Raw genomic sequence first — 26,078 nt, 5'->3', positions numbered from 1 at the left:
TTCCTCTAGAGCCACATGTCTAAATCTATTATTAATCAGTGCTGGTAATAATTAGGGGAAGGGTCACATATGCAGTCCATGCCTACTGAGTTTCTGGTAGTCTTGTGTGCCTTGAAAATGAAGCAAAGTTAACGGACAGCCCAAAGGTTATATATTTGTATGAGCGTTTGCGTTTGAAAAAAAAAGTGATAGATTAGATTGTAATTTAAATAACTTTTGAAGGGGAGAAGAGGTAAAACTCTTGAAAACGAAAGATTTCTGAAAAATTAAACTAATTTAATAAACTAATTTGATCCTTGTCATCCTTGAAGTCCTTGTCATCTTTGCTGACTTGTTAATCATTTTATCTTACAGTCCAGACCCCCGGGTTGTTCTGTTGCAGGGGTTATGGGGTAGAATTCATGCAGATACCTCTATCAGGGAACACGACAATATGACATGGGCATTATCATTATTATTATTATGGGAAATTATTACAGGCCTTGCTGCCCTTTACTGAAGTGACATACTATCTCCAGTGTTCACATAATGTACACAGTAAATGGCTGGTTGCCCTCAATCATCACACCTTGAGCTATCAGTGTGGGAGGCTGAGCACAAACTCATTATATGTGAAGCAATAACCGCAAATTACCGACGCAAATGTGTCCCTTATGTCTTTCAATGGATGTGAAAATTGATTGCGGATATGAGATGTGTGATTGCTCAAAGAAAAATGTATGACTGACATAAACAACGGTTAATAGGATAACAAATGAATTTATTTTATGAATGTTAATTAATTTACAAGATAAATTAACAAACAGCTTCAATAGATTTAATTTAAATTAAAAAAAACAAAAAAAGATCTGATGACATTGGTGCATAATTTTATTCCACATGTTTCAATCTGTCTGTAATACTTTATTTATCAAATATCACTTGTCTCTCCACATATAAGCATATCTGCAGAAATAATAACCAGCATTCATTTTTAAAAATTAAGATGGATAATGCAGTAACAACCATCTAACTGTGCAAAAACTATTAGCTGTAGCTGATGTGTTTTGTATTTGAAAAATTTGAATTAAATTAATTATGGGCATTCCATTTTCTGCTACTTGCATTATAATGTATGTACACAGGATTTGATTAACTATACAAACACGTTGAGCGGTTATATCGTTACATAGGTTTAACGGTGGCACTTTCTGGTAAGGCCCCATCTATTAAGGGTTAAGCTGTAATTAATGGCTCTATTACTGTTTAATAAATCATTTACTAATGCTTATAGATCAGTCATAAGCCATTACTAATAACAACAGTTGGGTTACAAGGTTGTGGAAATCCCCCTCCAGCATGACACTTTTGCTTTTTAGCAAGGTATTTAATTCACAAGGGAACTGCTTGACCACTCGCCTCCTGAAAAAAAGGGCTGCGGGGCATCTTGACCAAAATCCATTTTTAAACTGTTTATTATGGATCATTGTTGAACCCTTCACTAATGATTTATTAGCTGACCGATTGACTTTCGCTGATGGCTTATTACAAATTGAGAAACCCGTTACCCTTTGTTAATGGCTTACTAACAGCATACAAGATAAGAAAGTTAGAATCGTGGTACCGTTTGTTAATGACTTACTAACATTTATAACTAAGGACTTGATGGCTTGGAGGGTCTCTGTGATGTCTCTGTAATGAAAGAGAAGTACTTGCATAGTGTCATGCTAGAGGAGGATTTTCCGCAACCTGGCAGCCCAAAGGTTGCTGTTATTAATGGCTTGTAATTGATCTGCAAAGCGTTAGTGAATGATTTCTAAACATTATCAAGAGTAAATTAGATATTAACCATTAATAAAGCCATTAATTTTATTCATAAACTCTTTATAAACGGTGCCTTATTACAAGCTAGTGCTGCTTTAAAAATCCAAAACGTTATGAACAGGTGTACTACTGTATACACAGAAATTACTTATAACTCTTGTTGCATATTCTGGTCGTTCACGTTGCTAAAGATAAAGGTTATGCGTTGGCCGGGAATCGAACCCGGGTCAACTGCTTGGAAGGCAGCTATGCTAACCACTATACCACCAACGCCTTGGGAGTCTCAACAGGAAGCCGACTAATTCTTTCGAGTCCGGTCCGTCTGATGGGTGCAAAATATGTTCTAAAACCAGGTTTGTTTTTTTGCGTTTTTTTTTAAGGATTTCAAGGATCCCGCTGCGTTCTGCTGCAAGACACACACCAAGAAAATCTGAAAGAAGAATCTCGGTGGATGTATAAAAGAAAGTCAAAATAATAAAAAAACAATGCAACTTTACTGATGGTGCAAGCCAAGAAAGAAAAACAGCTATTTATTCTTTCAGTCGCATGTTTAGCCGTCAAATTACCCACCCGTAAACCAACGATGTACGAGTACTTCTGGAAAAATACAATGGCCCGTACGGGGATCGAACCCGCGACCTTGGCGTTATTAGCACCACGCTCTAACCAACTGAGCTAACCGGCCAGATGTACATGCCTGCTAAATAATTTTAGAATTTCATTCTAAGAGATGCTCCACTCTCTTTCCACATTTAAAATGTTGACGCCTCCGCTTTTCCAATCTATACCTCAAAAATGAATATAACACTGACCTTCTGTTGTAATGTCTATTGTGTTTTGCTTTCTTTTCCTCAAATTACTGGCACTCTCCTGAGTAAATACATAAACAGTTGAGGTGGTTTTTATGAACTCCATCCACACTACGGAACGTCAGACCTCGTGGCGCAACGGTAGCGCGTCTGACTCCAGATCAGAAGGTTGCGTGTTCAAATCACGTCGGGGTCATACTTTTTGCCGTTTCCATTTCAACAGCATTTATAAAGTCTATTCTACCAGAGTCGATTTACCTAATATTACATTCAGTTTTCTTCTGCAATGGATGTGCCATTTTTCTTTGCTATAGAAAAAAATATTTCCATTTTGCCAATGATGTACATTACGATTAGCTATACAACCTTTTTACTAGGATATTAACCGCTTTACACAAGTAGTGACAGACGCGGGTAAGAATACAATGACCGATACCAAGGAAGAAACAACCGTATACAGGAAGAAGAAAAAAAAGAAGCACAGGGCTCGTCCGGGATTTGAACCCGGGACCTCTCGCACCCTAAGCGAGAATCATACCCCTAGACCAACGAGCCATATGTCGGGCAAGGTGTGAGACGAGAAGAAACCCCTAGAAATTAATGTTAAAAATAAAATGTTTTTATTATGCAGGGGCTCCCAGACCTACAATAAACACAGAACTCCATGGATTCCATGGACTCCACTGTCTCCATGGATCCGCCGTAATTTTTGCAATAAATTACATAACAATGTGGATTCACTGTACATTGACCGCACAATATAACATGATAACAAAATTACGATAATGATGGTTTTTCTTGTTGCTGCCATAACGCCACCAAAACCTTTTTTTTTGCAGCACAGGCTCCCATTTGTTCATTTTCCTCTTAACAGATGATTTAAAATGTTTTTCTAATTACTGAATTAGTTATGTTTTTACTATGTAACAATAAAGTTACCCTTAAATTAGCCCAATTTAGCTAACTCGCCTTAACTGTTAACAAATTTGGTAATTAATTGCATTAGCGACTTATTAGCATGTTGTGTTAGCTTGTTAGAGACAACTGGTAGGGGACTTGTAGTTGGTAAACATACCCTCATTTTTTATTTTTAGTTCGATGTTTAAATATTCCATCGTTATGAGCAAATCCACATACCAAATCCGAATCCAAATCCATAAATTAGGGTCGAGCCCAGGCCACTTGCTGTGATTGCAGTGGGGACAGGCGGGCTCACTGGGTGGCTATAACTGGCTGTGTGTGGGCATGGGTTGGTACTACAATACTTGCATTACAGTAGTTGTACTACTACAGTAATTGGCCTACTTGTATAGCCGGTAAATGGAGACTTTAACAATAGTTCTAGAGTAATATAAGCCTAAATGGAAGTTCATTACACTGCGTGAAGATGCTGAAGTAACTACACAGTAATGTGGTAGCATTAGTTTTAATAGCAAGCTACTAGCAGAGGCTAACTAACCTAATGTTGAGGCAGTGTGGCTATATGAATGTTATAGCAGGTTGCTGTGGCTGTGATGTGACTTTGCCCGACATATACAGTACCTTAGAGGGCCCACGGGGCAGCAATTTGCTGTCAGGACTCCACTGACCACCACTATCTATCACTCTCTGTCCATTGTGTATGTACACAGTGCATCCAAGTTCCCATTAAATACACATATTGTTAATGTGAGCTCAACTCTGTGACACAGAGTTCATTGCACCAATGTAGACATTGTGACCTACACTGGTGCAGTGAACCATGGCTAAACATTGTGGTATAGCTACTCCTAAACTCCTGGAATTAATTTATTGGTAACAAGTAAGTTACCAAGTTTAGGTGCTGTAAAGAATAGCGCACGCACCTGCAAAAACATCAACCATATGTGCTTGACAGCATCGCAGTCAGATCATGAAGACATATAGCTGCTTCCTATGTATTTAGCACGGTCAAAAACCTTTGGAAAGTAGTACCAGTGTAGGATTGTCATACCCTAGTCCTGCATCAGGGATATTGTTTGGTTAAAATCAATGGCGTTGTTCTATATACACAAAAATTAGAAAGCAAGAATAAGACATCAGTGAATTAAGAAATGCTTATTACGGTGAGTAATGCTGCTTCTAATTTCTATTTTATTGGAAACGATGGATATGCTCTAATTAGGCACTTGTGGCAATACTTTCCACTGTCCAGCTTTATGCCCTCTAGGTGTTTTTAAGATACATATAATTAACTTATTGACCTGTCAGTGAACCCATACAGAAAGCACAAAAGCGCCCCAGCAGGGCCTGAGCATTCTCCATTTAGGCATAAACACACAAAAAAAAAAAAAAAAATGGTGAGTCAGGATGTCATCAATTATTGTGTGAGGCAAAAAATCCAAATAGAGAAAATACTTGTACAATGAACACATAATTAGCCAAAAACAAACAATAAAACAAAAACAAACAAACAAAAAACAATCTTTTATAGGCTTTCTGAAGACCATGAAGAATTTTTTTGCTTATGATTCAACAATTGCAAAATGGTGTTTTAATGGTAATATCTCATACAGTTATTATTCTGTGTTGAGGAATTTATACACACATTCAGAGGGAACACATGTGTACGAGAAGCTTACATTATTGTGTACATTGGCTTCTGGGGAGGGCGGTGGGGGCTGGTATGTACGCCCGTACCATATCCCCCCATCACTACTTTGGATGCGTGTAAAAATAAAATGAGACCCGTTTTATTCAAACAGCATTTCATGTGGCACGGCTGACATGACTTGCGTGTACTGTGCACAGCAGACGCATCTCACATGAGAATGATAAATGCAGTGGCCATATTCACCTCGTTGTCTGTGAATACGTATCAGTCAGCAAATCTCACCACGGCATACGGGTTTTTATCTGTTGTCATGTGACCAACACTCAGCCATCTTGTGGAAAACGAAGAGAGAGAGAGAGAGCCCAGAGAGAGCTACACAACTCGCATACAAACCTTGTGCTGTCAGAACAAGCAGAGGTAAGACAGCCAAAGTTTAATACACTAGCAAAGGAAAAAATCGTACATTTAAGTGAAGTGCCATGTCAAAGAGTCATATTCTGACGAGCTGTCGTGCTTGGGACTGTTGTTAAACCACCATGTTTACTTGGCCTTGTAGCACCGGGCCCCAGTGCCTGTGTGTGCGTGTCCGGGCCGTGTGAAGTGCGGGACGGCCTGACAAGGAAATTTTGTTGTGGATCCAGGCTGCTCGGAAGGCCGCGTGTAGCTAGGTAGCTAACCTGTTAGCGTGCTAGCTGTAAGTGTTTAGGATAGGGATTAACTTGTGCCAGAGCAGTGTTACGTTTGTTAGGTAAATTATTTGACAAGACTTGCCCCCCTTATGGTAGAATAAATTACTGTCAACACACGTATAAACCTTGACGTACGACAGATACATGAGCAACGTTGGGAGAAAACGCTGCTAGCTAGCTAACGCGCTGGCAGAACCACAGTTGGCTGTCGTTCTGCTGGTTGGTGAAAATATCCCGGTGTGGCACCAGCATGTAGCAGGTAGCACTTTAACTACACCTCTGTCACCACCTTTCAACATAACTATAACCCTACTGTCAACCCTACCGTTACGAGATATGTTGGCTAATGTCAGTTACTAATGCCCCATGAATTGTCAGCGTTAGTTGTTTATTTTACTGGTTAGCTTGCTGCATTAGCTAATATAATGTTAGTAAACGCGGATGATTTCCACTTAACCTTCCCGAGTGACCATAGCGGCTCGGCGAGAGCAATGTTAGCCAGCTTTTAGCATGATTCAGTAATGTAACCAACGTTAGCTACAGGATGGGTCGGCCTGACCACCGTGCGGTGGCTGTGCGCTCCTGCTTTCCTTTTACCAGCGTTAACACTACACGCTGCACTCAGCGTTTTACATAAGGTAACAACCGGACAACTTTACAAGAACGTGGTGGTCAGTCATTTTTCCGCTGACCCCTCTTTTCAAAACCGTAAATTTGTCTTAATAAAACTCGTGAAAGTGGTGTTGTTTTGAACAGATTGACCAGTTGGCGAACATTGGCTCCTTTAGTCGTTGCAGACAACTTAATACGTTATGTAAACTCAGCCAGGCGTTTGGATTTCACTTTAGTTTAGCACTGGCAAACGTACGAAGCGTGCAGGAGAGTTGTCAGAAATGTTGCCCACTTCAGTTGAGTTTGCTTTAACTACCAACTTACACGTGGCTTACCCTGACTTCCATATGGTCAGTGGTACTGTGAGTCTGCTGTCGCCTTTTGTGCCCGATATTTGAGAAAGCCTCGCTATGTAATAAATCCTCGCTCTCAATCCAAAGTGTAAGGTAAAGTCTTGGCAGTGGAGAAACCTAACGTAAACTAACGACTAATCTTGTTGACATAACATGTTTGTGTATGATTATTTTATTTGCTGCAGTAAAGACCATCTCTGTTGTCAACTACAGGTGTCTGTCATACCCTACTCGCATGCTGGGAAACTTCTTAAAATAGCTTTAGCAGATTGAAATTGTACACTGGTTGTGTTTGCTAGTGGGATGGGCTGTAAATCTTGAAGAGATGGAGAACATTAAAGCGGGTATCAAAAACTTAAGGGTTTTACCAAATTCTGTCCTGTTAAATTTGGCACTTCTGTGCTGTGGTAGATGCAGTGTCTGAGTGAAATTTAAAAAAAAAAAAAAAAAAAAAGGTATGGTAAAACTAATTACATTGGTTAGTTAACAATATCTGTGTAAATATGAATTGATTTCAAACGTATTTGAGATTACTCAGTTTTTCTGATATAAAATAGTAGTTGCAATATGATAACAGTTTTCTGAAACAAAACATAAGTATTTTTGAAGGGGTACAGTTAATAGAACTCGTTGTTCTGTCAGCCTTATTTGAACTACAGTTGAAACAACTTGTCAAATAATAAATTAGACAACCGAAAGAAAACTAATCTGCAACAGTTTAAATGTCTGTTTAATCCATGCAGTTGTTTAAACAAGTAAAAATGGCAAAAAAAATCTCTGTTTCCAGCTTTGTCAAGTGTGAGCATGTTTTATGTTTTTTATATAATTTTTGAATTGATAATCTTTGGTGGTGGACAAAAGACATTTTAAGTTGTCAACTTGGATGCTCAGAACCTGTACAGACCATTAATCAATTGAAAAAAAATAGTCCATCGTGGACCATTTAATGAGAGATTAGTAAGTATTTGATATGTAAAATGCTCACCATAAGTATGTAAGATTTTTCTTTTCTGTGCAAGTTGGGGGAAAAAAACTACAACATGATGATGCTTCATTTATGTCTTCAAGATATCTACTGAGTGGTTCTAATCCTTTTCCTCCCTTTTCATATTTGTAGAACTTCAAGGAAGAATGGCGGAAACCCAGACACTTAACTTTGGACCAGAATGGTAATTGAACTGGCATGAATTCATGATTAGTCTTTGGGGAGAGATTTGTAGGGTGTGAAACTGGTTTTCTTTTGAGGCCTAGTGCAGCTTTTCCATACATGTTCAGACATGCCAAATGCCACCTCAGCATTTGGTGTTGTGTGTCCTTCCTCTGTCCCTTCTGCTCTTACTACCATTTCTCTCTCTGTAGGCTCCGTGCCCTGTCTGGAGGTGGTGGCAGCAGTGTTGGTGGAAGCAGCAGTGCTGTTGCCTCTCCACCCCTCTCACCTGCATTGCCAAAGTATAAACTTGCAGACTATCGCTACGGGAGAGAAGAAATGTTAGCACTTTATGTAAAGGATAACAAGGTGGGTATAACATCTATATCTTAGCTGTTGCTGAAGGCTTGCAGTCAGCATGATTTGCATACAAATGAGGGTGCCGCTGAGATTAGATTTACATCTTCCTCATTTAGTTTGTTATAACACATTCTGTAGAAGCCTTGTGCATTTTAACAGTGAAGCCTATGATTGTTTATTTCTCTCCTCCAGATCCCTATAGACCTACATGATAAGGAGTTCCTGCCCATATTGCAAGAGGAGCCCTTGCCGCCTCTGGCACTCGTGTCTTTTACAGAAGAGGAACAGGTAGGAGAACTTGTCATAATATGACTTATCAGGCCAGTTGGCTTCTTATTGTCATTTCTTGGAATATACATTGCATTCAAAAAGTAGTTATACCCATGCACTTTTTTCACATTTTGTTATATTGCAGCCTTATGCTAAAATCGTTTGAATTATTTTTTTCCCTCCTCAATCTACATTCAATACGCCATAATGACAAAGCAAAAACAGAATTTTGGAAATCTTTTGCAAATTCACTTAAAAGGAAAAGCTCAAATCTTACATCGACATTAGTATTCAGAGCCTTTGCTATGACACTTGAAATTTTGCTCAGGTTCCTCCCATTTCTCTTGATCATCTTTGCGATGTTTCTACACCTTGATTGGAGTCCACCTGGGGTAAATTCAGTTGATCGGACATGATTTGGAAAGACAGATATCTGAGCATAAACGAAGCCACGAGGTCGGGGAAACTGTCTGCAGAGCTCCAGAGATCCTATCTGAAGATAGGACAAATTTACAGAAGGATAACCATCACTGCAGCACTCCACTAATCTGGGCTTTATGGCAGAGTGGCCAGACAGAAGCCTCTCCTCTGTGAAAGACACATGAAAGCATCTAAAAGACTCTCACACTGGGAGAAACAAGATTCTCTTGTCTGATGAAACCAAGATCTGAAGGCCAAGACTGTTTGGTCTCAGTTCTAAGCATCATGTCTGGAGGAAACCAGGCACCACTCATCACCTACCCAATACCATTCTAGTTGTGAAGCATGGTGGTGGCAGCAACATACTGTGGGAGTGTTGTTCAGCAGCAGGAACAGGGAGACTGGTCAGGGTTTAGGGAAAGCTAAGTATAGCAAAGTACAGAGATATCCTTAATGAAAACCTGGTCCAGAGCGCGCCGGACCTCAGACTGAGTTTCAGGTTCACTTTCTAACAGGAGAATGACCCTAAGCACACAACGCAGACAACGCAGGAGTGGCTTAAGGACGACTCTGTGAATGTCCTTGACTGGCCCACACAATCGAACATCTCTGGAAAGACCTGAAAATGGCTATCCACCGACGGTCCCCATCCAACCTGACAGAGCTTGAGAGGATGTGCAGAGAAAAATGTCAGAAAATCCCCAAATCCAGGTGTGCAAAGCTTGAAGACTAGAGGCTGTAATCGATCCCAAAGGAGCTACGACGAAGTAATGAGTAAATGGTCTGAATACTTTGTCTCTGTGATATTTCAGTTTTTCCTTTTTAAATAAAATTGGTCAACATTTCTAAAATTTTGTTTTTGATTTGTCATTATGGGGTATTGAATGCAGATTGATGAGGGGGAAAAAAATATTTAAATGATTTTAGCATAAGGCTGCAACATAACAAAATGTGAAAACAGTGAAGGGGTCTGAATATTTTCTGATTGCACTGTATATTACTTTTGTTAATTAGGCTACCAAATACAGAACAGGTGCCAAGAAGAAAGCTGAGAGCTGGCTGTTTGTTCCCCTTGCTCCCCTCCCCCTGTTTGTATTTGCAGAGAAATTTTTCCATGTCTGTAAACAGTGCAGCTGTACTTCGGCTGACAGGCCGAGGAGGCGGTCCGATAGCAGGCGCACCAAGAGGCCGAAGTACCTCAAGGGGTAGAGGTAAGAATTTAACTAAGATCATACATGGATGTTTATGCTGTGGAAGCATTAAGGTGCATTTCATTTGAAATCGGCCTATTTTAGCTATTTAGATGTTCTGTCTATGCAGTTTAAGAGTCACAACTGCAGATGGTTAAGGTGCCTTTGAAGAATCCCACCAATTTGGCCACAGCTTGAGACAAGGGATGTAATATTAGCACTCGGTAGGTGTTGCGGTTACTCAGCATACTTTGAACCCAGCTGCTTGAACTCATACTTGATGTGCCTTAAACGTGGAAAACACTGTTTGAAATCGCAGCACTATTTTCATGAACCAACTCGGACACCTGTATACATCCTCCGATCAGTTAAAGCTGTATACTGTAGTTTAGTGTTTAGAGTGTTTCCGTAACTGTAACTCATCCCTAAATGTTTAGAGGAGCTCAATATATATTTGTCGATTGGGTCCATTTTTTTGTGTTTTGCTTTCTGCTGCAGAAGATAAATAAACCTTGTGTTCTTTAAGATAAGCATCTTTCCTGTTTGTCACTGCAGAGTCTTGTTCAGATTTTTTCAGGCATGCTAGCAACTACTAGCCAGGCTAAATTAGCCATTAAAAAACAGCTATCTTTAACCAAACTTTAAAGTTACAGTTATGGGAAAGTAACAGGTCAAAAGCCACTCAAATTTAAATCATTATAAATGGAAATTACTAAAACCGTAGTCTATAACGTACGGATCAAATCTGAAGTGTTGGATCATGATCTTGCAAAGTCATTCCCCTTAATGACGAAGCTTAGTACAACCATCAAAATGGATGCCTTCTGGCCATTTCATTCATCAAGTGGTGCACTGAAATCTTTTTTCTTTTTGGGAGGGGTGTTACCTTTTTGATATTGAGCATACAGCATAAAGAGAGCAGAACATGTAACCTATTCATTTAAACTCGTATTGCTTCACTGCCTAAGGTCCTGTTCTCTGTACTGTTGACTCCTCAGTTCCACAAAGCCCAAGTTCACACACCTGCCTTTAGGTCCAGACTTTGGGTAGAGTTCAAATTTTTATCAGAAGCAGCTCTTAACATCTATATGCAGCTTTCGGGATGCTTCAAATGAACACACATTGTCTGACCAGTGTTGGACAGTCAGGTCATTCATTGAACTTTTTCTGAACTACCTAAAGTGAAGGTTTGTTAAGACACCATGTTTAAGAAAAATTGTATTATAAACAAGAAGTACTCACAGTTACAAGAAATCAGATGTTGACAGTAGTGCATAATATCGTTGTTTGTCAACTGACTCTTAAGAGAATGAGAAGAACAGAGTATATTACAGTCAGACTGCATTATCACTGTTAACAGATATTGTCTAATCATGAAGAAAAACATGAATTAAAAACCACAAATGTTGGTTTGTTGTACATCTTCTAGATGAGAAGGGAATGGGAGAGTACAGCATCATGATTCAGGAATTTATGTGAGATGGATAAGGGTAGTTCAGTTATACTTTTACCATTTACCAGTTAAACTACAATTTAAAATGCAGCCAATTTACTTACCTAAGCAGTCATGACTCCTAGTTACAGAAGGTGGGTAAAGACTTTCTGATCATCTGTTGTCTCAGATTTTTTGTTTAACACTGCCAATGTTTGAAACACATGTGGTCCTGTGATCATAATGTTCAATATCCTACCCATGAGCAACTAGATCTTATTGGGTCATAGTAGGTCGCTTCAACCTGTGATTGCTTTCAGGCCGGGGGAGAGGAGATGGAGGGTTTTACCAAAGAAGTTTTGATGATGTAGAAGGTTTTGGTCGTGGAGGGAGGGAGATGCATCGCTCGCAGAGCTGGGAAGAAAGGTATTGAAAGACCCATTTGTGGTGTCAAATTTTGTTGTAAAAATCTGGCCTTGTTTTGACCATGTACAGATATGAGTTTTTTCTAGACAGTAGTTAAACATCTTTTTAGTCTTGACTTTGCATAACGGGTGTTTTATTTTTCCTCACCAGGGGAGATAGAAGGTTTGAAAAGCCAGGTCGAAAAGACCCAGGTTGGTGTTAAATTTTGTTGCAAAAATAATCAGTACATGGTGTACTCATTGGCAAATGCACTGGCTTACTACTACTACTTGTTCCTCTCTGTGAAACCTGACAGATGCTGCTCCAGGGCATTTTCAGATGAATCACAGTAAGTTTGTTTAATTATTGACAATAGGAAGTCCAATTTTTTTAGTTTTAATTGGACAAATGACAATTTTTGTTTTAATTGATGGACAGCATTAAGTGAGTTTGCTGATCTGAATTAAATGTCGCTTTTATAAATGGGGTGATGACCGCTGCGTTTTTTCCCCTCTTTGCAGTCCGAGGAAACTACGAGGATGGCGGGACAGGCCTACCGAGGAAGCACGACTTCACGCGCTCAGAGAGTGAGAACTGGCGTACTTCTCGTGATGATCAGAATGGTGAGGATGATGAGGGGGGCTGGCGACTGGCAGGGTCTCGACGGGACAGTGACCGGTGGTGCCCCCCGAGCCCAGGTGGGCACTGCACTGACCACATTACTGATACATTTATCTTTGATAAATGTATTTGTGATGTACTGCCATGTTTGTGTCATGGCCTGTTTCAGTATATGGTACATTTGTCTGTCACAGCCTATAAACTGTTGTGGGGTTAATTTTTTTTTGTTGTAGCACACAGGACAATAGAAATATTACCATACGACCAACTTGAATTAAGAGGTATTCTCCAGCTCCGCATTGTCTTTCGGGTTTGTGGCTATCAAAATATTATGACATATAACAGGCACCCATTAAGGAAACATTCTTTTATGTAAGAGGGAGTATCTTAATGAAGATACACAAGAATTTAGACAATGACACAATTTTCGTAATTTTGCCTCTGTACACCACCACGATGGATTGGAAACGAAGCATGTGACGTGATTGAAGTGTAGTCTTTCAGCTTTAATTTAAGGGGTTTAACAAAAATATTGCATAACCCGTTTAAGAATTACAGATACTTTTATAAATAGTCCTTCATTTTCAGAGGCTCAGAAGTAATTACACAGTTGACATCAGCTTCATGGCCAGGTGTGGCCTGTTCCCTCATTATTTCATGAAAAATGAAGCAGATAAAAGGCCTGGAGTTGATTCCAGATGTTGAATTTGCATTTGGTAGCTGTTCATGGAAATTATTAGGCCCTATCAAACAGATGCCAGAAACTTTAGGAGTGGCCGAATCAACAATTTGGTACATTCTTTAGAAGAAGGGATGCACTTGCAAGATCAGCAACACCAAAAGCCCAGAAAGAACACAGAAGAAAACTAAAGTGGATGATCACATAATTCCTTCCTTGGTGAAGAAAAACCCTTCACGACATCTAGTCAGGTCAAGAACACTCTCGAGGAGATATGTAAACACAGAGGGTTTACCACAAGATGCAAACCATTGGTAACGCTCAAGAACAGAAAGGCCAGATTGGACTTTGCCAGAAAATTTCTTTAAAAAAAAAAAAAAAAAAGCCTGCCCAGTTCAGGAACAGGATGCTTTGGACAGATGAATCCAAGATAAACTTGAACCAGAATGACTGGAAGAGAAGAGTATGGAGAAGGAAAGGAATGGCTCACAATCCAAAGCATACTACATCATCTGTCAAACATGGTGGAGGCATTTTTGTGGCATGAGCATGTATGGCTGCCAATGGAACTTGGTCACCGGTGTTGATTGATCATGTGACTGCTGATAGAAGTAGCAGGATGAATTCTGAAGTGTATATAGGGCTATACCACCTGCTCAGATTCAGCCAAATGCTGCAAAACTGATGGACGATGCTTCACAGTACAGATGGATGATGACCCTAAACATTCTGTGGAAGCAACCCAAGAAAAACCCACAAACAAGCAGCAACTGAAGGCGGCTGCATTAAAGGCCTGGCAAAGTAACTCAAGGGAGGAAACTCAGCATTTGGTGATATCCATGGGTTCCAGACTTCAGGTAGTCTTGCCTGCAAAGGCTTTTCATCCAAATATTAAAAGTAATCCCTTATTTATAATTACGATAGTTTGCCCCTGAAAATGAGGGACTCTGTATAAAAATGACTATTTCCCAAACGATTAATGTAATATTTTTGTTAAACCCCCTTGAAAATTGTGTCACTGTCCAAATACTCATATACCTAACTCTATATCATGAGATTGATTGGTTATACAATCTTAACTGTTTTCCTATTTTCTCCAGATGGGCCTCGGTCAGCAGGGTGGCGGGAACACCCAGACCAGCGTCGCCGTTTCCCGTTTGATGCAAGAGAAGACGAGCGTGGATACAGGAGGCCACGGTCCGGCAGCGGCAGCCTGGAAGATGAGAGGGACAGCCTGCCAGAATGGTGTCTGGAGGATGCAGACGAGGAGGCGGGCACCTTCGACTCATCAGGGGCCTTTCTCTCTCTCAAGGTAAGGGGAGACCCGAGGAGAGTTTTGACTAAATCAATGAAATGAAGAATTGATGTGCCATTTATTTATATAAATTGGCTCGTTTTCACTAGATATTATGGAGCAAATAATTCCCTTGCCTACTAAAACCGAAAGCTTCATGGGATGATACTATTGTCAGATTTTTCTGTAATTGCGTTCTCTGTTGTGTGACCAGAAAGCCTCCAAGGAGCCAATCCTGGAAGAGGCAGAGCTCGACTTCAAGCCCCTGGAAGAATGTGAAGAGGGCCTGGAGGAGGAGGAGGACAGTCAGCCCAAGGAGACCAAAGAAACAGAAACAGAGCTCAAGAGAGAGGCTGACCGGAAAGGTCAGTCAATTGGATTTTTTTTTTTTTTTAAATAAATGTTTTTAATCAATTTTTAATAGCATTGACGGGCTTGGATTTGAAATCAAATGGACTTTGGAAACACTTTTTTTTAATTTAACATAGGATGCATCATCACCAGAAATTTTAGTTGGGCTACGGGAAAACACCACTGAGGCTGTTTGCTGTTTTGTTTTATTCAGGGAAACCTAAGCTTACTGATGCTGGGATTTCAAGCATAGTCCTCTAGCTGAATGGTATTTTCACTATGAACTATGCCATTCTGGTGTCTTAACACCTGACTTCAAGTGATGGTATGAAAATTTCATACTGTGATTATACTGGTCCAAATCGTCTTGGTATACAATGACATTTAAGTCATTAATGAAATGGGATTGCAAAAGTCACAGCATTTTTTCATCAAGAAAGACTTTTAATATTGGTTATGATCCCATCTCATTACTTTAATATTGTTTTTTGTTTGTTTCTTTGTTTCTTTCTTTTTTTAGAGTTGGCCAGAGTGTCGGAGGAGGCTCCACCTGTTGCTCCACCTGTTGCTCCCCCAGTCCCAGAGCCTCAGGCCCCTGCCCAGTCTTTGTCCCCGAGCCAGCCCAGCAGAACAGAAGAGACTGAGAGGCCAGCTGAACGGCAGCCACCCCTGGAGCTCCCGCCAGAGCCCTGCAAAGTTCCCCTGCACATCCCCATGTCTAACAGCATTCTGGAGTCCCTACCCATGACCCACATTTCTACCACCCTTGCAGGTGGGGTTTGGTTCTTCCATTTCAGAGTAATTAGAGGGACTTGTCTAGCACTTGGCTCTACCTGCCATGAATCCCCACTAATATCTGCTATTTTCATTTCCTGTTTTGTACAGAAGTATCTGTTCCATCGCCCAGCATCCAGCTACCACAGCAAAAGCCCATGGAGGTTCCTGTGGCGACCAACAATCCTTTGCCTTTCCCCTCTAGTATAATGGCACCTATTGGCAGGCCCACCACTGTGCCACATGACACAGATGAAGATGAGGGACTGAAACACTTTGAGCAGGTAAGTTAGTAGACCTTTAACATGAAACTCTTGTCAGTAGGCTGTAGGGCTGGTGTCCTCAACCACAATTCCACCAACAGTCCTAAGTTATAATATTGTGAATATTATGATACCAGAGAAGTGACCACCCTTTTCCAGTAAATGGTTAATGGATAATTTTCCTTAAAAGACCATAAAACAAGTTGTCAAAAATTTTCTGTCCACTAAAACCCCAACAATCAATTAATTTGATTAATCGGCCATGTTATTTTAGGTTGTGTTGATTTAAACAGGGTTAAGAAAATGTATAAGCTTTTTAAAATTTCTCTCCAGGAGGCAGAAAAGATGGTAGCGTACCTACAGGATGGCGTGGTGGATGATGACAGACTTGCAGCAAAGACTTCAGAGAAACCCAAGCCTGCAGGCCTGCCGCTTACCCATGAAGCTGCTCTCAAGTGGTTCTACAAAGACCCCCAGGGGGAGATACAGGGTGAGACTTGAAGAGATTTTATGTGCTCAAAATGCGATTTATATACATTTATTTTTGGAAACTGCTCCTTTTTCCTTTGAATCTCCTATGCCCTCTCTGTGCTCCTTCAGGTCCATTCAGTAACCAGGAGATGACTGAGTGGTTTCAGGCTGGTTACTTCACAGTGTCTCTGTTAGTCAAAAGAGGTTGTGACGAAGTATTTCAACCACTGGGAGAGATCATGAAGATGTGGGGGAGGGTACCGTTCACTCCAGGCCCTGCACCTCCACCTCTACAGGTACCTATTCTAAAAATGTACCTGCTTCATTTCTTATATCCAGTGGTTTCCTTTTAAATCAGCACTAGTTGCCAGTACTAGCCGTGACCTGTAGGTGGACTCGTAATCCACTCTTTTTATCAGTAAGATGTATCAGGGGAATCCTTCATGTATCAGTTGTTCAGTGTTTCAAAAACCTCCTTCTCTCTACGTGATTGATTATATGGAGTTTGCATTTTTTTTCCCCTCTTCCCAAGTCATCATCAATATCATGTTAAATATGTGGCAGTTCCTATCTTGATATTAAATATGTTATGAAAAGTGACCTGAAGCAACCAAGTGAATGTATGAATGTCTGAAAGCCAGCATCTGGAGCAAGTATCAGCAGTTGGGATGTGAAAAAACGATCAATTATTTAAAGTACTATATAATATTATTTATTACAAGTACTCACCTCCTTGAAGCTGCCAGTTCAATTCAGTTTGGAGGCATCAGTATTAACTGTATAAAACTAGATGTTGCTCAAGTTCTGTTACAATGCTCAGAGACTGAGTTAACAGTATTGTTGAGGTCCAGGCTCTTTTTGCAAAGCTGCCATTAGCCCCCCCTTTGCTTAACATAATATGTTTGTAGCTATCTTTTGTGTGTTTGACTGTTATGATTTATTCTGACTCTGTATCTCTTGATGTGATGCAGGGTGATGGTGATCAAGAGAGGTTGAAGAGGCAGCAGGAGCTCACTGCTCTCAACCTTTACCAGTTACAGCAGCTCCAATATCAATACCTCCTCAGGTACGCCAGTCCGGAATCTGAAACTTTTATGAAGCGACATTACTTGAGGCAATTTATCAGATTTCACACATCTCCATCTGGAGCAACAAAGGGATTTATAAAACATTTTCCCATATGCAGTAGTACTTTGCAAGACCTGTAAACAGACTTTGGTGTGTAAAATAGGTGGAGTCCACTTTTAATTGGCAGTTGATTAATCTTATGTCAGGATAGAAATATCCAAATAAAAACATGTATACATTGCCTAACCTCCTGGAACGGTTACTGTGATATGTTGAGTAAATGTTGGACCTCAGAATCAAAATTATCCTCCCCCACTTCTAGTTTAATACTTACAAATATACACTAAAAGTTAAATCACATATATTGGTAGGATGGGATTTAACTGTCTAATATAGAGTGTTAATAATTTATCCATTGATATTCATGAAAACTTAATTTTCCCTTTCCTCTTTTTCTCTAATTTCTCTTATCCACTTGTCTTCCACCGTTCAGGCAGCAGTATGCTCAGGCCCTGGCCCAGCAGAAAGCTGCAGCTCTTAGCTCAGCTCCTCTTCAGCAGCAGCAGCAGCACCAACAGCAGATCAACCTGCTTCTACAGCAATACCAGACACTCAAGATAAGGTTGATAACATTCATATTGTTGCACAGATATGTCAGCCCTACCTGTAAATCTACGTCAACCTGTGTTGATTTAGGTGCTTTGTGTTTAGAAATCTTACCTTGCATTTACATAAAGGGAGCATCGTATTTATCAATATGTTTATTTGCTCATGTTATTGTAGAGCGTCTGAGAGCCTCCTACCTCCTGTTACCCGGTCCCTGTCTGTACCAGACTCTGGTTCTGTGTGGGAAATGCAGAACCCGTCCTCTCAGGCTTCCTGCACACCAAACCTCGGACAAGCTGCTCCAAGCAGTGAGTTTCAACCTTCAGTGTCCTGCAGTGTTTGTCTCTTTTTGAATCACGAGACCAAGAGAAAAAAAAAAACCTTTCATGTTATAGCAGGTGTAATGCATCATATTCTATCACTCTCAACAGCGTGGGATGGCAGCAGTGTGTGGGATTTACCCATAGATTCCATGGCACAGGCTCCAACCATTGAGCAAATGCAACAGTTAGAAAAGTCAAAGGCTGCAAAGGTAAGCAGTATTTCTGCTTATTATTCTGTTTTCTTTGTCTTTGTGGAACCAAGTTCAGCTTATTATATTTTAATTATTATAACAAATAGATATATCACAAAATGGCATAGATTCTAATAAAACAGTGAAAAGCAGAAGGGGAATTAGCAAGTCCTGTAAAAATTTAAATTAGATTTAGAAGTAAATTGTGCTCTGATATGTCAACAGATTGGTAGGATGAAATTGATTTTACTTTTGTACTTTTTACTTTGCTTTTTTACTTTGTACTTTCAATACTAAACAGTGTAGAAAGTACACTGGTATGGATTTTGAATATACCGGGCTGACTGGTAGAGCCCTCACAGATCTAAAGTGACAGTGACAGAACTACACCAGTGGGAGGCAGCAATGCACTAACCCATGCCTAGTCTGGCGGAAAGAAGATTCACTGCAGGCCTCGTCATCTTCAGCCTGTTGGGGCGAACCATCAGGAAGCCCATGCACCTTTGTTTGGATACGAAGCCAGCATAATTGTGCCCCAGTGTCTGATTTTTAGACAACATACTGGCATTACAAAATAAGGGGCGTGACATGTAGCACAACAGCATCGGCGTCTGTCCTGCCATGCCGGGTCTCCCTTTAACACAGATTTTGATTTTAGAACAGAATAACTTTTAAGACTTAGGATAAATATCAGAAATGTGCTTGAAGTTTTCCATCTCCATAGATATATCATGAGTTTATTTTTATTATCATCATCCAACAGTTGGAGCTGGAGAGGCGTGAGGCAGAAATGAGAGCCAAAAGGGAGGAAGAGGAAAGGAAACGTTTGGAGGAGGCCCTGAGGGCTCGACAGGAAGAGGAACGCAAACGCTTGGAAGAAGAGGAGCTGGCACGGCAAAAACAGGTCGGGCATTTGAACAGTATCAGTCTGAAGCACTTTAATGCTTTGAGCTACTGTTCTGTTGTGAATGACTTTTCTTTGATGGCACCGAGACTGACCCAATGTGGTAAATCTTTAGGAGGAGGCTTTGAGGCGGCAGCGAGAGCAAGAAGAGGCACAGCGCAGGCAAAAAGAAGAAGAGGAGAGACTGGCACAGGAGGAAGCTCTCAGAAGATTAGAGGAGAGGCGAAGGGAAGAGGAGGAGAGAAGGAAACGGGAAGAGTTCCTTCGCAAACAAGTAAGCTAACGAAAACATGGCCTATACCATAAGGTCCTTTCTGGACTTGTGAAATGTCTCCTTAATTTGCAATGTTGTTTACCTCACCAGGAAGACGAGCGCAGAAAGCAGGAGGAACTGGAAGCATTGAGGAGGCGTGAGGAGGAGAAGCGAGCGGAGGAAGAGGCAGCTGCTGCTGCAGCGGCAGCTGCTCTTGCCCAACAGCAACAGGAGGAGCAAAAAAGGAGAGAGCAAGAGGCCCAAAGACAACAGGAGCTGCAAAGACAGAGGCAGCAGCAACAAGAGGCCCTCAGGAGACTTCAACAGCAGCAGCAGCAGCAGCAGCAGCAGCTTGCACAAATGAAGGTAGGGACGCAGGATTAGTTAGCAAAAAATGACAAGATAAAATGTTTTTGACGTTGACAAAAGCTTTTGCCCTGTTTTGTAGCTTCCATCCTCTTCAAAGTGGGGCCAGCAGTCGGCAAACGCTATAAACCAGACTCAGAATGCCCTTTCACTGGCCGAGATCCAGAAACTCGAAGAGGAGAGAGAACGACAGGTGCGGGAGGAGGTAAGGACAGGAAACAGAAGGCCTATTGGTTTAGTTGACTTACTGTCACCAGCAACGTTTTAGTACCCCATCTTGAGTTATAAGCAATGTTTGTTTTTATTTTTTTATTTTTTTAATTTATTGTTATTGTACCAAATGCTATTTTGTGCATAACACAAATGGCTCTTCACCAACTAATTTCCCATCATGCCTGATTCTCCTTTTCCCTCCTCGACCCACAGCAGCGACGTCAGCAACAAGAGCTCCTGAAGCTGCAGCAGCAGCAAGCCTTACAACAGGCTCAGCAGCCTCATGCCAAGCTGTCTGGTTGGGGTAATGTGGCCAAACAGCCTGTTGTTACCAAGTCCTTGCTGGAGATTCAGAGGGAGGAGGCCCAGCAGATGAAACAGCGGAAGGAGCAGCAGCAGCAGCAACAGCAACAGCAGCAGCAACAACAGCAGCAGCAACAACAACCACAACAACACCACCACCACCACCCCATTGTCACCCAACAGACCCGGCCTCAAAACAGAACTGTACGTGAGATATATGATGCTAAGTTTCTTATTGGCTGAAAGAGGATAAAAGTTATGAGGCACCGCAGAGTTGGATGTGGAGTTTTAGTGAATTCAGTACTACAAGCAACATTTTGACATTGGGAAAATCAATGTTAATATCAAATATATTGATTAATGGAGTTATCATGTAATTTCAGTTTGAAAGCTCAATTATTCTGGGCAGTTTATAAACCCTAGGAATGGTTGCCTGAAGATGTGACAGAATAGGCTTTGTTCCTGACTCTAAACAGTTTTATCTCAAAAATCTTTTTATAGAAATTTAAACAATCATGTAAAACATCAACAAGGCCATATTGTTTTTTGTGTCACCTCTAATTCTAAAAACTTCGTTATCTTTGAGGAAAGAACAGCTAAAACAAAAAGTAGACTTATTTAATTAAAGAAAATGAATCAAACTATTTCAATAAATAATTGCTTGAGTCATTTTTAAGCACAAAGGCAAAGAGTTCTCGAGTTCCAGCATTTCAGTAGTGAGGATTTTATGCTTTTCTGTGTATTATGTTTTAATAAGCTGAATAAATTTAGGTTTTCACCTGTTATTTGGACAGAACAAGCAATTTGACAACATCACCTTGGGCTGTATGAAATTGTGATGAGCATTTGTCACCACTACCTGACTTTTTGGACCAAATAACCTATTAGTCAACAAAGTAACTTGAATCCCTTGCAGCCCTAGAAACAAGTGTTATGCCAATAATAGTGTCTCGCTTTCTTCACAGACATCTCTGAGTAACTCAGTGTGGGGGTCTGTCAACACCAGCACCTGCACTAACTGGGGCTCTGACTCCAGCAGTATCTGGGGTGACACCCACAACTCTAACATGGGCTTCTGGGATGAGGCCGTGAAGGAGGCTGTTCAGCAACCTCCTCAACCCAGAAAAGGCAGCATGCAGAAGAACAACAAAGGCAACGCCAACCTCGGGTATTTATTAAGAATGTCTTAGTCACAACCTCTGATGAAAAGCATGATTGACCACATGAAGGATATGAGTAATTCACAGCTCTTAATTACTTCTTTTTGTCTTCCTCCTGCATTTGTTTATGCACGCAAAGTAACACTTTGAGTGGGCGAGCCAATAAGAAGGTAGAAGAGGAGGAGAAGTTGCTAAAGTTGTTCCAAGGGGTCAATAAGAGCCAGCAGGACACTTTCATGCAGTGGTGCGAGCAAACCCTGCACACCCTCAACACAGCCAACAATCTGGATGGTACGTCTTTAAAAATATGTTTTGCAAAGACACTCCACCCACAACTATTGATGGACTATTTCTAGAAGCCAAACTCAGAAATATTCTCCCATCTGTTTCCCTGCCAGTTCCTACATTTGCTTCCTTCCTGAAAGAAGTGGACTCTCCATACGAGGTGCACGACTACATCAGGGCCTATCTGGGGGACACTCCCGAGGCCAAGGACTTTGCCAAACAGTTCCTGGAACGTCGTGCCAAACAGAACGCTAACCAACAGAAACAGGCACCGCAAAACCAACAGCAAGTCCTCAAACAGCAGCAGGTGAGCAAGACTGAAATGGTACCAGTTATTTAAAGGCTCAGCATATGGGTACCAAATGTTTTGGTCCCATTTTGCCTTGTAAAGCCACGTGAGTCCTGTAATGTGATCAGAAAGAGAGAAATCTGCCCCTTTTGCGCCCCTGAAATAGTTTTCGCTCTGGTTTATTTCTGCCTGGCATGTTAAAACCAGTCAGAGCAAGTCATCTGACGTAACCAATGCTGTCATACACCATGATCTCTACTGTTATTTACGTTTCTGGTGTGAATCTATCTTGGGCCACTCCTTTGGATCAGCCCCAAAAGAAGTCATTTCACTGCTTATTCCTTGCTTCCTCATGAGAGTGAAGAAAATATGTCCGTGTGAGCTACTTGCATAACTGGTCTGACTGCTAAAGCTACATATCATATACTTTTAAAACATTAACTTGACTTTTTCTTTTCCCATGTGTCAAAATTGAAATCAAGTGTCTGCTAGGAGGATTGCATTCCGATTTCCCATACTCGGTGTCTGCACCGTAACTTTTGAGGGCAGCAATTGTCTTTATCCTCAGTATTCAGACTGACTGGGCCCCAACTTTACCTCTCTCCAAACATCAACACTTTCCTTTTGTTTGGCACAAGAGGCACTTTGATTCATCGAATTTTAAGAATCTCCGCATTGAGGACATCTTCTTCCTGCTGGGAAAGTATTTTAACTTGTCTAAACACCCTTTATTGGCAAAGTTACTTGCCAGTAGTGGTTCCTAGAAATTTGTACAAAGCCACATACAACTGCTGCACTTAAAACACACTAAAATACATGTTTTGAGAAATTGAATGCAGAACTGCAGTGATTAGTCGACGGTTAGAAAAATAGTCGGCATCTATTTTTGATAATCAGTTGTTTAAGTTATATCATAAGCGAGATTAGTTTTTTTTTTTTTTTTTTTTAAGGTTTCGGACTTTCAGTCGCACAAAGCAAGTAATTTGAAGGCGTCTCCTTGTTCTGTGGGACCTTGTGATGCCCATTTTTCACTATTGACCTGACCTGTTATAAACAATTAATCTATAAAATAATCACTAGAGTAATAGATAATGAAAATGATCGTGAGTTGCAGCCCTAATTGAATGTTACAGCTGATTCCCTTTTAACTGTTGTGTAGATATTTTTTGTCATTGGCTTACATGTCATGTTTGCATTTCATTGTACCAGAAAATCACTCTCAACATAACTTTGAAAAATCATGAACTGCGTTCTGGCTACGTTCAGTCAAGAAAAAGTGATTTGTAAAACATCAGTGTTGGTTCTGGATCCATTGTCCCCACATCATGACATCGACGACATTTTAAATTGGTTCTGAATTCATCAAAATTAACATTCCAATGCCAAAGACCAGAACTTCACAGAATGGCTTTTAAATCCACATTTCTCTCTTGCCAAGGATTCTGTATGGGGTGGAACAGGATCTACGTCGCTCTACCAGTCCAACCATATGAGTGGCCAGCAGCAGCGTTTCGAGACCGTCACCTCAGGGAAGAAGAAAAAGAAGCAGAAGATGGTCCGCGCAGACCCCAGCCTTTTAGGTAAGAGCAAACGCCCATCTGCTAAATCCGGAAGATCTTTAGTGAGATGTCGCTGCTTTTTATATCGCATCTGCTAATTGGATCTTTTTGCCTTTCAGGTTTTTCTGTGAATGCGTCATCTGAGAGATTGAATATGGGAGAGATTGAGACTTTGGAGGACTTTTAAGGGACTGCAGCCAAGCAAACCCCACTGACTGTATCCGATTTGAACAGCAGCTGTTTTACCCAAACTCCTGCCCCGGCCCCCGACTGCTTCCTCGACTTTCACCGTTTATTTTCAGTTTCCCATTTATCAGACAAACTCTGGTTTTCTCCCATAAATTCTAAGTTGTGAACAAACTGGGATCTCCGAGGCAGGGTGTGTTTTCCCGTTGCTTACAGACCTATAATCTGACATAAACCCTTGAGAGAAATGGACTGGAGCAAACTGGCCAGTGGAACATCCAACCGACCTTGAGAGCGATCACCAAATGAACTCAAGTTCCTAGAGTGAGTCTGCAGAGACGTTGAGGTCTGTTCAGCATCTACTGCTCAGCCTCAAATCATGTCCTGTTGTACAAGTTCACCGTGATGACAAATTTCAAATTTGGCCTCAATCATATGGGATTTTTTTTTTTTTTTTTTTAAAGTGTGGATATGTGGGTGGGGTTGTGGGGGTATTATGGGGAAGGTTAGAGAGATTATATCCATTGTTTTTGTTTTATTTATTGAAAGTTTTCCCTTACACCTTAACCCCCTCCCCTTTCTCTTGCCCCCTCCCTGTTTTCTGCTGGGTGTTCATGGATAATGTCGGCAAAGTAGAGCCCAAGGATTCGTGCCCACTTATGTCCTGTTTTAAGGACATGTTCAAAAGTTCCAAGTAGTTATCTATTTCTTGTAAAATACTAGGCTGTTTAAAGAATAAACTTTCAATTCTGCATCTGTATTATAATATATGAAAATGATCTGCTGGAGTCATACTTTTTTATTGCGGTATGAAATAATAAAACAGTCTGATGTGTGGGCTGTTCACACCTGTGTCAGAACCATTCAGAAAAAACACCAATGTGCAAAATTCATTGGATCCACCTGCATTCAAGCGGTCACACTACAGTAAATCACATCTTACAGAGATCCTGTTATGAGTTGGAAACGTATAAATGGAAATTAATTACCAGGTGATAAAGAGAACACGAGAGTGAAGCCAGGTATCAGGATTACTAATGTGATTAAACTGGAGAGCGTTTTAAATACCTCAAAGTGTGAGAATTTGGTTTCAAAATTGAAAATGATTAATTGCATCACGTGCCTTTTTCCCGTTAATCTGTCTCTACATTCTGCTGACTGTTACCAACCCCCCCCCAATATGTGTTGAAAGTTTGTGCCATGCAAAACACATTTCCCACACAAGGGATGAGATTGGTGATCAAACTTGAAACCACCCATTAAACTTGAGCAATATGTTGTCCCACTAAAATACAACTCCGACGACTTTTCAGGAAGTAAAAGCTCATCCATTCACCACTCTTGTTGTAGTGCATATCTGCCATCAAATTAGCCACAAAGAGGAAATGAAACCTTCTTATTCCTTGTAATGGAAAGCAACATCGTATTTATAAGCACACACGAAGACTGTCACTGAGTCATTGAGAGTTGACCTACAGAAACAACTCTTAAATTGACACATTTCTTTGACCACATTGGAAAAACTGGTCTCAGCGACCGCTGCAGCAGCTTCTGTGTCGATTTAAAACAACCTTGTTGGGACTTGTACATGATTTGCTTCTGACGTGAACACCATGAACACAATGTCTTTCTGGATGAATGAAGTGAATCATAATGGCATCTCAGTCTGATTAGCAGGCTAGTTGCATTACGGGAAATGTAGGACCCAGCATTCTTGGAGCTTGACCCATTCTAGATACTAAAAGTCAGCATATCTCGGTCCCTGCTACTTGGACTTTTACTGTTCTTTTTCTAATCTGTTTCTGAGTCACCCAACTTTTTGGTGCTAATAACTCTGTGCTTCTACTTAAGGAGGCA

General features: G+C 40.8%; 1 protein-coding gene and 4 non-coding genes across 9 annotated transcripts; 2 read left to right on the top strand and 3 right to left on the bottom strand.

Moving 5' to 3' along the window:
- Nucleotides 1-2,004: 2,004 nt before the first annotated feature.
- trnag-ucc lies at nt 2,005-2,076 on the bottom strand. Its single transcript has one exon. It is a non-coding gene; the product is annotated as a tRNA-Gly (tRNA).
- A 338-nt stretch (nt 2,077-2,414) lies between these two features.
- trnai-aau lies at nt 2,415-2,488 on the bottom strand. The gene has a single exon. It is a non-coding gene; the product is annotated as a tRNA-Ile (tRNA).
- A 248-nt stretch (nt 2,489-2,736) lies between these two features.
- On the top strand, nt 2,737-2,808 carry trnaw-cca. The gene has a single exon. It is a non-coding gene; the product is annotated as a tRNA-Trp (tRNA).
- Nucleotides 2,809-3,095: 287 nt separating this feature from the next.
- trnap-agg lies at nt 3,096-3,167 on the bottom strand. Its single transcript has one exon. It is a non-coding gene; the product is annotated as a tRNA-Pro (tRNA).
- Nucleotides 3,168-5,471: 2,304 nt separating this feature from the next.
- gigyf2 (GRB10 interacting GYF protein 2) lies at nt 5,472-25,297 on the top strand. Of its 5 annotated transcripts, none has more exons than XM_040143478.1 (29): nt 5,472-5,601; nt 7,956-8,007; nt 8,198-8,354; nt 8,538-8,633; nt 10,138-10,246; nt 11,978-12,083; nt 12,234-12,274; nt 12,379-12,411; nt 12,584-12,760; nt 14,463-14,674; nt 14,871-15,021; nt 15,528-15,779; nt 15,893-16,065; nt 16,378-16,534; nt 16,645-16,811; nt 17,487-17,581; nt 18,077-18,205; nt 18,367-18,497; nt 18,621-18,721; nt 19,467-19,607; nt 19,723-19,881; nt 19,972-20,226; nt 20,309-20,431; nt 20,653-20,946; nt 21,708-21,910; nt 22,042-22,193; nt 22,301-22,494; nt 23,915-24,056; nt 24,155-25,296. In XM_040143478.1, the coding sequence occupies exons 2-29, from the start codon at nt 7,970-7,972 to the stop codon at nt 24,220-24,222; spliced, it is 4,056 nt and encodes a 1,351-aa protein (XP_039999412.1). In that variant the 5' UTR covers nt 5,472-5,601; nt 7,956-7,969; the 3' UTR covers nt 24,223-25,296. The 5 variants fall into 5 exon arrangements, with proteins under 5 accessions (XP_039999412.1, XP_039999416.1, XP_039999413.1 ...); XM_040143482.1 differs by having other exon boundaries at nt 12,584-12,685; nt 24,155-25,293; XM_040143479.1 differs by lacking the exon at nt 5,472-5,601 and adding an exon at nt 5,622-6,132 and having other exon boundaries at nt 24,155-25,297.
- The last annotated feature ends 781 nt before the right edge of the window (nt 25,298-26,078 follow it).

This window comes from Xiphias gladius, chromosome 14 (assembly GCF_016859285.1).
Source record: "Xiphias gladius isolate SHS-SW01 ecotype Sanya breed wild chromosome 14, ASM1685928v1, whole genome shotgun sequence".
Lineage (NCBI taxonomy): Eukaryota > Metazoa > Chordata > Actinopteri > Istiophoriformes > Xiphiidae > Xiphias > Xiphias gladius.
Note: the sequence above shows the minus strand (reverse complement) of the source record. Positions and strands in the feature narration are given on the sequence as shown.

Bases quoted from the DNA above. Each gene is read 5' to 3' on its own strand.
- gigyf2 (XM_040143479.1), top strand. From the start codon at position 7,970: ATGGCGGAAACCCAGACACTTAACTTTGGACCAGAATG. The intron at 14,675-14,870 runs GTAAGGGGAGAC...TTGTGTGACCAG, and splicing joins GGGCCTTTCTCTCTCTCAAG to AAAGCCTCCAAGGAGCCAAT. The intron at 15,780-15,892 runs GTGGGGTTTGGT...TGTTTTGTACAG, and splicing joins CATTTCTACCACCCTTGCAG to AAGTATCTGTTCCATCGCCC.